At 35.6% G+C, this 12,404-nt stretch overlaps 1 protein-coding gene across 11 annotated transcripts in view; it reads left to right on the top strand.

Moving 5' to 3' along the window:
- The window catches only part of ROBO1 (roundabout guidance receptor 1), a 1,015,952-nt gene that overhangs the window by 942,765 nt on the left and 60,783 nt on the right, over window positions 1-12,404 (top strand). For all 11 annotated transcript variants that reach the window (XM_032489632.1, XM_032489650.1, XM_032489636.1 and 8 more), the window contains 5 exons: window positions 2,533-2,738; window positions 4,256-4,337; window positions 4,516-4,684; window positions 4,779-4,945; window positions 11,680-11,801. In XM_032489632.1, the coding sequence (XP_032345523.1) occupies window positions 2,533-2,738; window positions 4,256-4,337; window positions 4,516-4,684; window positions 4,779-4,945; window positions 11,680-11,801 (746 nt within the window). The remainder of the gene's footprint in view (window positions 1-2,532; window positions 2,739-4,255; window positions 4,338-4,515; window positions 4,685-4,778; window positions 4,946-11,679; window positions 11,802-12,404) is intronic.

The following is a 12,404-nucleotide window of genomic DNA, read 5'->3' as shown; positions in this document are numbered from 1 at the left end:
GCCACTGGAATCTCTTGGCTTCTATATTAGGGAACAGATGTGGAACATTTTTATTTCACAGTGCTATATCTTTCTGATTCCAAAGTCCATGCATTTAACTTTCTTTAAACTGAATTTCTGTTTCTTACACATCCTATTTTATTAGCTGATAATTCATTCAAATAATCCAAATGTAAGATGTTAGAATCTTTATTTGAAGTTTTCCTCATAAACCCTAAATTTAGGGTTGACTTCTGTATGTACTACACACTTTAGTTTGTGTAAATTTAAACATTTCATCAGTATTTTATTCTAATATGTAACAACACTAATCATTTTCTCTACCTAAAAATGTAAAATTGCTCTTATGAACTTTTCCTCCTCTTACTTACATATTATAGTTTTATAGAAAAGGATAAGTGGATAGCACAATTCATATAAATGTCTAGCTTTTTGCAATTAGCAAGGCACTTTCATATTTATTATTCCACTTAAATCATAGCAATCTCCTGAGCTGGTTAGAACAAGTATTATTATCCTCATGTTACAGATAAAACACTGAGGCTTATATAATTTAAGGAACTTGCCCAAAGACACATGACAGATGGTGTAGCCTGATAATCAACACTACTCCTCTTTTCTTTATTTTTGTCAACTGCCCAGTGTAAACCAGGAAGAAATCAATAACAGAGAAACATCATTAAACTGTGTTGGGACAGGATAAGGAGGTATGGATGATGCTAAATATGATGTAAACATCAAAGAACTGTAAAGATACAGAAACTTGAATAAATCCCCAGATATTGGATTGTTTCTAAATATAACAGGACTACCGAATGTAAACCTCTCCATTACTGGACTTCATTATAATCAGTTATAGAGAACCACTCTGATTACTAATTTAATTAATTATTATTTATTCTTATAATCAAGGGAACACAGGTGGCAGATTCTTATAAAAACCCCAATGCAATAAAATACTATCATTATTTTTTCATGCTTACCAGGAGGGGCCTCTAATTTGATTGTAGCCAATCTCAACAGATAATGTAGAAAAGATTAAACAAGTCTAAGCAAAGGAATTATTGGCTTATATTTTTTCATCCGTGGAGTATCTAAAACACTCCTGCCAAGTTTCAAGCTCCAGCCTTCTAATATGCCCTCAGCCTCCAGTATTAACAGATTTCACACCAGCAACCAAGGGTGGAAGGGAACTGGAGGAGCGGCGTGAAAATGCACAGTTACTGATTTCACTCTCTGCTTTCTCGTTTTTCTGAGATTGAATGCCCCAAACTAATAATTACTGCATGAAAAATGAGGGACAAATGGAAGTGTGACTCCAGCTTGTAAAAAATCTTTGGTGCATAAGACTTTGAACATGACACATCCAGCTTTGCAAACGGTTGCATCCAAAATGTAGTTACTCTGGCAACCAGTTTTCTTTAATCAGGCAACTTCTTAGATTTGTCTTTTGAATATTTGTGACTTAATAAATTGTTAACTGATATTCAGAATTTTTAAGTTTAATAATGAAAAATCAACTTTAATTTTTAGTGTTCATTCATTTAAAAAACTACTTAAGGAATTTCACCTAAATTGCCCAGGTCAGGGGCTCAGAACATCTCTCTAATGCAGGATTTATTGTAGTTCCACTACAATCGTTTTGGATTTTCCCTTAGATTATGACTTTATTATCTCAGATAAAGTTTTTAGATTTTTTTTTGTATAATAATAAGAATAATTTTTATACGTTATAGAAATGCCTCCCATTGTTTCCTTTCATAGGACATTAAAACTATTAATTTAATAGAATTAGCAGAAGTGTCTTCCCAGTCCTATAATTCTGATATGGAAGTGTGATATTCCCTGGGCTAGGATATCAGCTTGAGTTACAGTTTTGGATTAGCCTACCAACAATATATTTGGACAGTTTTCCAATTTCTCTGAATTCATTTGGCTTGGGAAATTTTAACTATGTATTCATTTAATAGAAAAAATTCCAAGGTAAAAAGAGCTTAATTGTATTGATTTGTCAGTTATCAAAGTCCAAAGCACTTTTTGAATATGAAATTGTCAAACATGGTGATATACCATTATTTTTTTCTGTTGGACACAGAACGATTACCAAGTTGGCTTTGGTTCATTTATGAAAATTTGTCTCATAGGTTTCCTTGGGATAAATGGTCTTTTTGTTGTGTCTTGTATTTTACATAGTTTAAAGATGAAAAAGTACAACGTTCAGCTTCTCACCGCTGTGCATCTACGTCACCATCCACAGTCCTTATTTAGCCTCTGGACTCTTCAGTTAAATAGGTCCCTTGACAATGCAGCAAGCCTAGTCAGTGGTTGGCCATGTGAAAGGAGTACATGGTGTCTCATTTTAATATTCTGAATCAGTACATCACAGAAATGCATTCTGAATAGTGCATGTCTCCTACATCAATTACTTGTTTAATTAGTTTGTTTCAAAGCCTAGAGCGACTGCTGTTGCTTGGATGATTAGAAAATTGCTTCCAGTTGCAGAAATCTTTTTCCTGTTGTTCCTCCTGGCAGTGATTGCAGACCGACCTCCCCCAGTCATTCGACAAGGTCCTGTGAATCAGACTGTAGCAGTGGATGGTACTTTAGTGCTCAGCTGTGTGGCCACAGGCAGTCCAGTGCCCACAATTCTGTGGAGAAAGGACGGAGTCCTCGTTTCAACCCAAGATTCTCGAATCAAACAGCTGGAGACTGGAGTACTGCAGATCCGATATGCGAAGGTAAATTGCAAAGACACCCTGGATTTTCCATTTTGTTCCACTTCGGTTTTGTCTCCAGCAACTAGTGTTGAAGTCTCAAATTTTAGAATCAATGAAATACTAATAACAGTATTAATATATTTTTAATTTGATGCTTTATTTTTTCAGACATTTCACTATGCATTTAAGATGGCTTTCTCATAATTTAGCCCATGGCAATTAATTTAAGGTTTTATATGGAGGAGAAAAAGGTGAGGATTTGCAGGAGAAAAAGAAAAAAAACCCCTCCCAACTAGTGATATGATGCTTTCATCCCATAAAGCATTTTTCAAAGACATTTTCCAGTACCATATTAGGTGCAGTGTACTTGGACAGTTCTTCTACTGTGAATATCTGGTTCAGCATTTTGCAGTTACAGAATACTATGCATGCAAACAAAAACTATAAAGCAATGTACACATTGAATGTACATTTCAAATCAGATTGCTAAATGATGAAAGGCCTCAGGTTTGTGGGAACAATTTACGGAGTTACCTTCCCAGGGCCTCACATCCCATACCTGTTCTTTCAGGACTGTGTTGTTTTGTTTTGATTTTTCTTTTTCGTTCTAGGTCAAGATCAGACAAGCTTATGAGACATATGAAAGAATAGCCTTGACAGCAATAAACATAAATTTCAATTGCTTTACTGCCTATTGTGGGCGGCTTCTTTGGAGTTTTGGATCAACATAGCAGTTCATTTTATGTGCCACAAAATTTAATATGTTGTACTTTTTTTGTGACAACGATTGTGACTTTGTTATTACAATTGCCAGAGCAAGATGACAGCATTCTTGCTTTATCCAACTTTACTTTATGATAGAGTTATTACCTTAAGCAAAGGTATATGGGTTCATTATGCTAGTGGTGATTTTAATGTTGAACATATGATCTGTGTTTGTTTTCTGGCAGTCAGTCTTTCTAAGGAAAGAAAGGGCATTATTCCAGCTGGGGTTTGACTTTATACTTATTAAACTGTCTTAAGTTACAGGTTAAAAAAATAAAATGGGGGAAAAAAAGTGAATGCTTTAAGAAGAAATCAGTTTTTGTCAATCTGTTTTCTATAAATATCTATCTCCAATATCCATATGGGTGTAACTCAGATAAAATATAAATAGCAAGAATAGGCGTTGGCTAAACTTTATTAAACTTATTATGTGACTTATTAAATATAAAGTATAAACTAGTAATAAAGATTAACCCTTTGATTTTTAACTTATATACCTCATTGTGTACTGCCTCCAAAACTGAAAATGGTGACACGTTAATGCATTTAAATATTATATTTTTATTATACAATTAGAATAGCCTTTTTTGTCTTCTGTCTTCAAGCAATAATTTACTTCACGTTCAATAAAAACAAATTGAGAGTAAGTTTCTGTCTAGTGCATTTTAATGCAGTTATCCATATTCATGGGCCATATACAAAACTAGAATTGCTTTTCCAGCCCAGTGAGCTCTTGATTGTTCCAAATGTTTATTTTCCGTCTGTCTTCTCAGCTGGGTGACACTGGTCGGTATACCTGCATTGCATCGACCCCCAGTGGTGAGGCAACATGGAGCGCTTACATTGAAGTCCAAGGTAAATTAGACAGCATTTCACCTTAAAACAAAGCTTGAAATATAGTTGTTTACCTACTGGCAAAAAGATGAAGCAGATGTCCTGATGCCTGAGTAGGTGTATGGATACGTTATCTGCATTCATGTACTTATCTGTATATGTGTAAATAAACATCTTTCATCTTTTTCCTTTCTGTTAGAATTTGGAGTTCCGGTTCAGCCTCCAAGACCCACTGACCCAAATTTAATCCCTAGCGCCCCCTCGAAACCTGAAGTTACAGATGTCAGCAGAAATACAGTAACATTGTCATGGCAACCAAATTTGAATTCAGGTGCAACCCCAACGTCTTATATTATAGAAGCCTTCAGGTAGAGCGAAGATGATGTTTCCTAGTTGTTGTTCTTTTTTTTTTTTTAATTTACCATTAAACATGCAAGTTCTAACTTGTGTCTCTGTCCTTAGCCATGCATCTGGTAGCAGCTGGCAGACTGTAGCAGAGAATGTGAAAATGGAAACATTTGCCGTTAAAGGACTCAAACCTAATGCAATTTACCTTTTCCTTGTGAGGGCAGCAAATGCATATGGAATTAGTGATCCAAGCCAGATATCAGATCCAGTGAAAACACAAGGTAAATCTTGATTTACTCAACCTTGTGACACCTACTTATCTTTAGATGTTTTAATTTTACAGGTAAATCTTTTGTACTACATGCTAGGATTGCATATTTAACATAAATCTGCTGTCCAAGTTGCTCTTAATTTTTAATACACAGTATCTGCAAACTTTCTTATTTTTCTGGACTAAGCACTCCAAGACTAGATTAATAACAGAGAAATGTTTCTCATTTTATAAAATCACAAATCCAATGAGGAAAAATAGTATGCAAATATTTTTGTGTTATATTCAATTTCTTGATTTTTAAATATGATTATTGTGTCGGTGTAAAATCTTAATCACATAATTGTATTTAAAATTGAGTAGTTTTATTTATGTTGAGTTTAATACTCATGACCTTCTGGATGAGTTTTGAATATTACAACCATAGTCAAGTAATACTGTCTGGAAATCACACAAATGTAAGAGATAGTCATCGGATGAACTTATTCTTAATCCCTCTGTCCAGTCAACCTCTTACAAAGCATGGAAAAAACATAATTTAGGTCGGTATGTTGTTTGGCCTGTCTTTCCTTGCCAATTATGTGGGCCTTGATATATTAAACTTTTAAATGGAAATCATGTATATTTTCGTCAAAAGCTGGGTGAAACAGATAAAAGGAAAAATGAACATATTTAAGCTGCTTCTAAAAACATTTGAAATTGGAAATTTTTTCACTTGAACTACATTCTGGATACACTGTTTTTTTTATTGTCTTTTGTGAATAGAAATTATTTTTAGCTTTCAACGGACAGATTATTATCTCCTATCCACCCTCTTGCTCCTCCTACTATTTTAATGCTTTAATAGTAGTAAAATTTATATATTGAAAACAAGATGAATATGAATCAACTTTTACCTTTTTTTGAAATATTGTCATTACAATTAAAATATGCTTGTCCTTGTACTAGTAAAGAATGGTAATTCTAGATGCTAGAAATTAGAAATATAAAATTCCATTTTTATTGGAATAAAGTTGATTTACAATGTTGTGTTAGTTTCAGGTATACAGAAAAGTGATTCACTTATCCAAATATCTATATATCTATTATTTTTCAGATTCTTTTCCATTATAGGTTATTATAAGATACTGAGTATAGTTTCCTGTGCTATATAGTAGGTTTTTGTTGTTTATCTGTTTTATATATATAGTAGTTTGCATCTGTTAGAAATATAAGATTTGTTTCTCAACAGACAGAAGAATCCAATGTCTCTATCCTGAGTTGTTTGTTTCCAAAGGAAAAATTGTAACTCCATTACAGTGATAGAACAAGTTGTACACAAAATTACTGAAAGACTTAAATTACTTTTTTCCTGGTTTGGGAGAGGGTCTGCCAGCCATATTGCACGTTTTGTCTTCTCCAGTGAGTGTAGCAACAATGCTTTTGGAAGGACTTTTTGTTTCAGAATTCACAGAGAAAGCAAACTGAGTTGTGGAACATGCCCACATCTGTTTCTTGCTGTGTGAAATCAACACACCCAAATGCCTGTATTTGCTATTATGAGTCACTTCACCAGTAGCTTTAATATTCTTGGATCCTGCCTTAAGGCAGTTTGAGGTTTTCAATATTAGCTATGCATTTGTGAAGAATGCAGAAACTATGACAGCTGTAAAGTGAACTTAAACCTTTGTCCCCACTACAGTGGTCTCTACCCCGTAGACCTAAGTTAAAGTCTTTGATTAACGGCGATTCTGTCATATACTCACATGAATGAATTTGTAAGATACATCCTCAGCTGTAAGCAAGGAGATAGTTAACATTTTATCTGAAAATTAATTTAAATCTTTTAAAATTTTAATCAACTTATCCTTGTACATGAAGAGACAGTAGAACAACCTACATGAAATGAACCCATGTCAACTGGGAGAGTAGAAACAATGAAACAGGCATATAATTTTGAAATCAAAGAATTTTTCATCTCAGTTCCTTAGTCCTGAGCTTCAGTTTCCTCGCCTGTATAATGGGGCTAAAAATACCTGCTCCACAGGATTGGACAAGGATGAAATTAACTAACCAATTTATAAACCTACAGGACTCATATTTCCTTTTCTATTTTATGCCAGGAGACTTTGTTATTGGACTTGTATTTATTTCAGAGTCTAGACGAAAAATAAGGGAAGTTCGTAAAATTTGAAGAACATAGCTAGTGTGCTGAATAAGAGACTCAGACTTAAATATATCCAGACAGACTGGAATGGTGGGCCAGCACTAACAAGATTAAAATTAATGGAGCAAATTTCAAAGTTTGGTACTTGAACTTGGGTTTTAAAAATTAGCTGTAGAAGGATAGGCTGAGGATACTGGGCTTAAAGGGAGCACATGTGAGCGTGTGTCAGGGTGGTGGGGGCAGGCCGAACGTCAGTGATGGAAGTCAGTTAGAACAACTGTCTGAGCCAATTGAGTGAGTAGTTGCCAAAATTACAGATTTAGTCTCAGCTGGCATTCGCAGAATTATATGCAAATCAAAATCAGAACTGGTCAGATCACAAATGGAGTAACATGTTCTTTTTTGACCACTACATTTTCAGGTAAACTTTTCAGAGGAGGACAGTGAGGAGAGTTTGTGGGGCTGCACTGAAGGCTGAAAATCACATCCTTGGAAAAGAAATCCAAGGACTTGGCATATATAATCCCCAAAATAATAAAGTTAGACTAGGCTCTGGGTTTTTTTCCCTTAATATTTTAAGACACTATCATGTGAGAAAAGTATGCTTACTCTAACTCCAGGCACCAAAACAAGACTGATGAGTGGAAGTTAACATGGAGGCAGATTTAATTGCTAGACTAGACTGCTTTTTTTTTTAAGTTTATATTGGAGTGTCATTGATTTACAGTGTTAGTTGCAGATGTACAGCAAAGTGATTCAGTTATACATGTATATATTTTTTCAGATTCTTTTCTATTGTATGTTATCACAAGAAGTTGAATATAGTTCCCTGTGCTATGCAGTAGGTCCTTGTTGTTTTATCTATTTTATATGTAGTAATGTGTGTCTGTTAATCCCCAGACCCTAATTTATCCCTCCTCACCCTTTCCCCTTTCATAACCATAGTTTGTTCTCTATGTCCATGAGTCTGTTTTTGGTTTGTAAATAGAATTTGTGTCATTTTTTTAGATTCCACATGTAAGTGATATATGATATTTGTCTTTCTCTTTCTGACTTACTTCACTTAATATGATAATCTCTAGGACCATCCATGTTGCTGCAAATGGGATTATTTCATTCTTTCTATGGCTGAGTAATATTCCATTGTGTATATATATATATATACCACATCTTCTTTATCCAGTCATCTGCTGATAGACATTTAGGTTGTTTCTGTATATTGTCCAGACTGCTTCTGGGACAGGTGAAGCCCAGCTGATAGTCAAGCTATTATGGCCATAGCAGGAACCTGGGGAAATTCGGTTGAAGGGTACAGAATGTGTAAGTTAAGAGAAAAGCCAGGGGTGGAGGGAACTCAACAAAGACTTGTCGGTAACTAATTCACAAGGGAACAGGCATAATTTCTCTAACTACTTCTGCAACATGGCTGTAAAAAAATTGTCCCCAAGTAGAGATTCCTGTGAATGAGCAGGTCATAAGGTAGAGTTGCACAGATCCAGAGCATGGTTTCCAGGTCAGAGTAAGGTAGGCCCATATGTCACAGCTGGAGTTGGATCCCTTCACAGGGCAATCAAAATGTACTTTCAGGGTGAGAGGGAAGGGTATAGCTCAGTGGTAGAGTGCATGCTCAGCATGCACAAGGTCCTAAGTTCAGTTCCCAGTAGCTCCATCAAAAAAAAAAAACAAGTGAATGAATATTAATATTTTTTAAAAATGTACTTTCCCAAATATAAGATTTGGTAATGTAAGGGAGATGACATGAGCAGCTAGCAAGTAGGGGGGAGGGTGGACATTGCCGAGATGGGGGTGGTTGTTGCCTTTGTTACTATTATTCTTTATCCACGTTCTGTCCATGCAGCATTCTTTTTTTTTTTTTATTGAAGTATAGTCAGTTTACAATGTTGTGTCAATTTCTGGCGTACAGCATAATAGTTCAGTCAGACATACACATACATATATTCGTTCTCATATTCTTTTTCATTATATGTTAGTATAAGATATTGAATATATTTCCCTGTGCTATACAGTAGAAACTTGTTGCTTATCTATTTTATATATAGTAGTTACTATCTGCAAATCTCGAATTCCCAATTTAGCCCTTTAAAAAACAATAAAATAATACCATTTGCAGCAACATGGGTGGACCTGGAGATTGTCATTCTAAGTGAAATAAGCCAGAAAGAGAAAGAAAAATACCGTGTAATATCACTTATATGTGGAATTTAAGAAAAAGACAAATGAACTTATTTACAAAACAGAAACAGACCTAGGCAGCACTCTTGAGCCCTGTCTTTTAAAGAATATGTACACAAACACAGAATGTACAGAATACGTAAAGTCTAGACAGTGAGAGGCCAGCTAGTGTAAATAATGAACTGGGGCTGGAGAACCTTCCCCTCAGAGACTGTGTATAGAGAGCTCCCATGCTGGGGTAGCAGTTGAATGGAATCATGTCTGAGATTTTCACCAAGTTTAATTCTGAAGACGTTTTACATTACAATACATTTCTTTCTTTCAGAAGAGGGAAAACAAGAACAACAAAGGCGCCAATGAAAAAACATCTCAATGTGGCGTGATTAGATGTTACTTTCCCTTTCTCTCTACGATGGGAAGTTTTCTAAAACAATATTCTATCGCCAAAATAGTTACACGAGGCAAGAGAATTCAGTAATTTTCATGAAGGGATGAACTGGCAAGTTTACCCAACCAGAGAAATCAGAGATTGCAATGCAAATTATAGTAATTACCTTTTAAAGTGGTTACTTACAGGTTTGAAGATACCTCCTGAAAGGCAGATGATTCCCTGAGGATGGAAACTTACATATGATAACATGTTTAGAAGCGAATATAATATGTGTGTGTTTTCCATACAGTAAATCACATTGTCTCAACTAACGTTTGTGCCGTTCTGTATGTGTGGCACTGTGCTAAGGTGGTCGAGGTTCACAAAGGTTGACCCAATCCCTACCTTTAATAAAAGGACTTTACATGCCTTACAAAATGCAGCTCTCCCCCAAATCCTCAGAAGTAGCTTCCGTGGATATTGCCATTTGACAAATGGGGAAACAGAAAAATCGTGAGGTTAAGACATCTTCCCACAGTTACATGGCTGTCAGGTTGCTGAGTTGGGGAGTTGCCTAGTCTGTTTTATTCCAAACACTTCACTCTTACCCTAGAGATGGACGATAGCTGAAGTTAGAGCAAGCGATGGAGACCAGGAGGGAAGGAGTAAGCCTGAGATGGGAAGCCGAGTGCTATCCATCTCTAGGGTGTGACGGTAGGCAGCCCGGGGGCCAGTATTAGCCGAAGCAATTCCTAAGGTATGATAATAAGTGAGAGAAGCCAAAATTATCTCAGTTTTTCTTGTTTTGCTTGTTTATAGGTTGATTTTTATAGGCTCAGTATATAGACAGTCAAGGTTATTACATCTTAGTCTTAAAAAGCAGTCCGAATCTGTCATCTCTTTCATTTATTTGCCTATGGGCCCCATCAAAGGTATTTACTGTTCTCATTTTAAATATTCATGTTTTTGTTTTCTATCCAAACTCAGTTCTTTGAAGGTATTTAATCATTCAGAAAACTAAAGTTCTCGTTTCTGTTGCTCACGGGATGGTAAATAGTCTAGAATATATGTGCCAAGATACAGCACTCTGGGAAGGAGAATTCTGGATGTAAAGCAAATTTTTAATTTTCTTCTCTTGTTCATCCTGTGTCCTCCTTTTCTATTGTAAACCAAGCAAAGTATCTGTATTTAGAAAATCTCTTAGAAATGAGCAATTTTTATCAAGTGCAGACTTTTTAGTAAGTTTAACAAAACCCCTCCTTGGGAAAAGAAGTGCAACTTAAATGACCTCTAGTAACAGTTTAATGCTTACTATGTTCTTGGTCTCCTTTCTAAAAATACTGGTGTTCTTGAGATTTAAAACTCTTAATTGAACCTTTGCTGGTGCTGTAGTAACTCAACTCAGACAAACCATCTGTTACGTAGGTATTAAGTACTCTTTTTTCATCTTATTTTGTTCTCTTCTATTCCATTCTATTCTGTTGATGTTTTCTGTATCCCTCATCATAACCACTAACATCATACATCTTATTTGGGAAGATACCCAGGTTCATCTTATAAGATGAGAAGTGTCTAATTTATTTTGTGCTTGTTTATTCCTTATGCATTTCCATTCTCTTCATTACCCACCTACTGTGCTGAAAATCCGGGCTCTTTTCTTTCTTGCATGGTCAGGATAACTACGGAAGGTCATGCAACAAACGCAGAGGGGACTGTCCTAGGCTCCTCATCCTTGGCAAGAAAGTGACCCTTACATGATGGGAGAAGCCCTCAAACACTGCTGCTTGCCATTGTTATCTTTGCCTCCTGCTCCTTTTTGCCTTCTACATGCCCTCTCTCTGTATGTCCTGTCCTCCTGATCCAAGTAAAAATGTTAAGTTGTTCCTCTTTTATTCTGCATCACAGGCTGGCTTCGCAGTTGGAATGATTCTTCTTTTCTGAGGTTTGCTATGAAGGAAAGGGCTGTTTCACCATGTTTTCATTCACGTCAGTAACGTTGTCTCGGGTCTGACACAATCTTCTTGGGTTGTTGCAGATGTTCCCCCAACAAGTCAGGGGGTGGATCACAAGCAGGTCCAGCGTGAGCTGGGAAATGTTGTGCTGCACCTCCACAACCCGACCATCCTTTCTTCCTCTTCAATCGAAGTGCACTGGACAGTGAGTCATTGTTGCTGGCGTTGTAATATTTGATCTCAGTTTTAATAAGCAGATGGCTTTTGGGAGATCATTATACGAAAAAAAAATACATATACAACAGATAGTTAAATTATATCTACCTGTTGCTTACTTCTCCGTCAATGATAATTTTATAGTGTAAGCATTGTTTATTATGGTAGCTGTGAAACGGCTTTAAATAGAGAAAAATTTCATCTTGTGTGTATTTTATATTATGCTATAGTAGTGAACTTAGCAGTCTCAGGGAAAACACAGAATATTATGATTATATGTAACTTGTGATAGGATCATTAGCGTATGAATTTTTAAACTGAGAAATATTTCTAAACAGTATCAAGTAGTCTTTTAAGATTAGAAAATGGAAAAACATTTTATTTCCTCATCTCCTTGATACCCTGACTTACCTTTAGATGTCTGTCACAGAACTTCCATGATGCCTCACATTTTTACATGAAGCATAGAAATTAATACCTAATATTATATACTAAGCTAAAAAGTGAACATATTATAAAAGATTGTGAGTTTTTTTTAGTATTCTACTTTGTATAAACTAGAAAACTGTGGGATAAAGCCAGGTAGAATTTT

This window comes from Camelus ferus, chromosome 1, assembly GCF_009834535.1.
Source record: "Camelus ferus isolate YT-003-E chromosome 1, BCGSAC_Cfer_1.0, whole genome shotgun sequence".
NCBI classification, from domain to species: Eukaryota; Metazoa; Chordata; class Mammalia; order Artiodactyla; family Camelidae; genus Camelus; species Camelus ferus.
The sequence above is the reverse complement of the archived record's forward strand: the minus strand, read 5'-3'. Positions and strand labels throughout refer to the sequence as shown.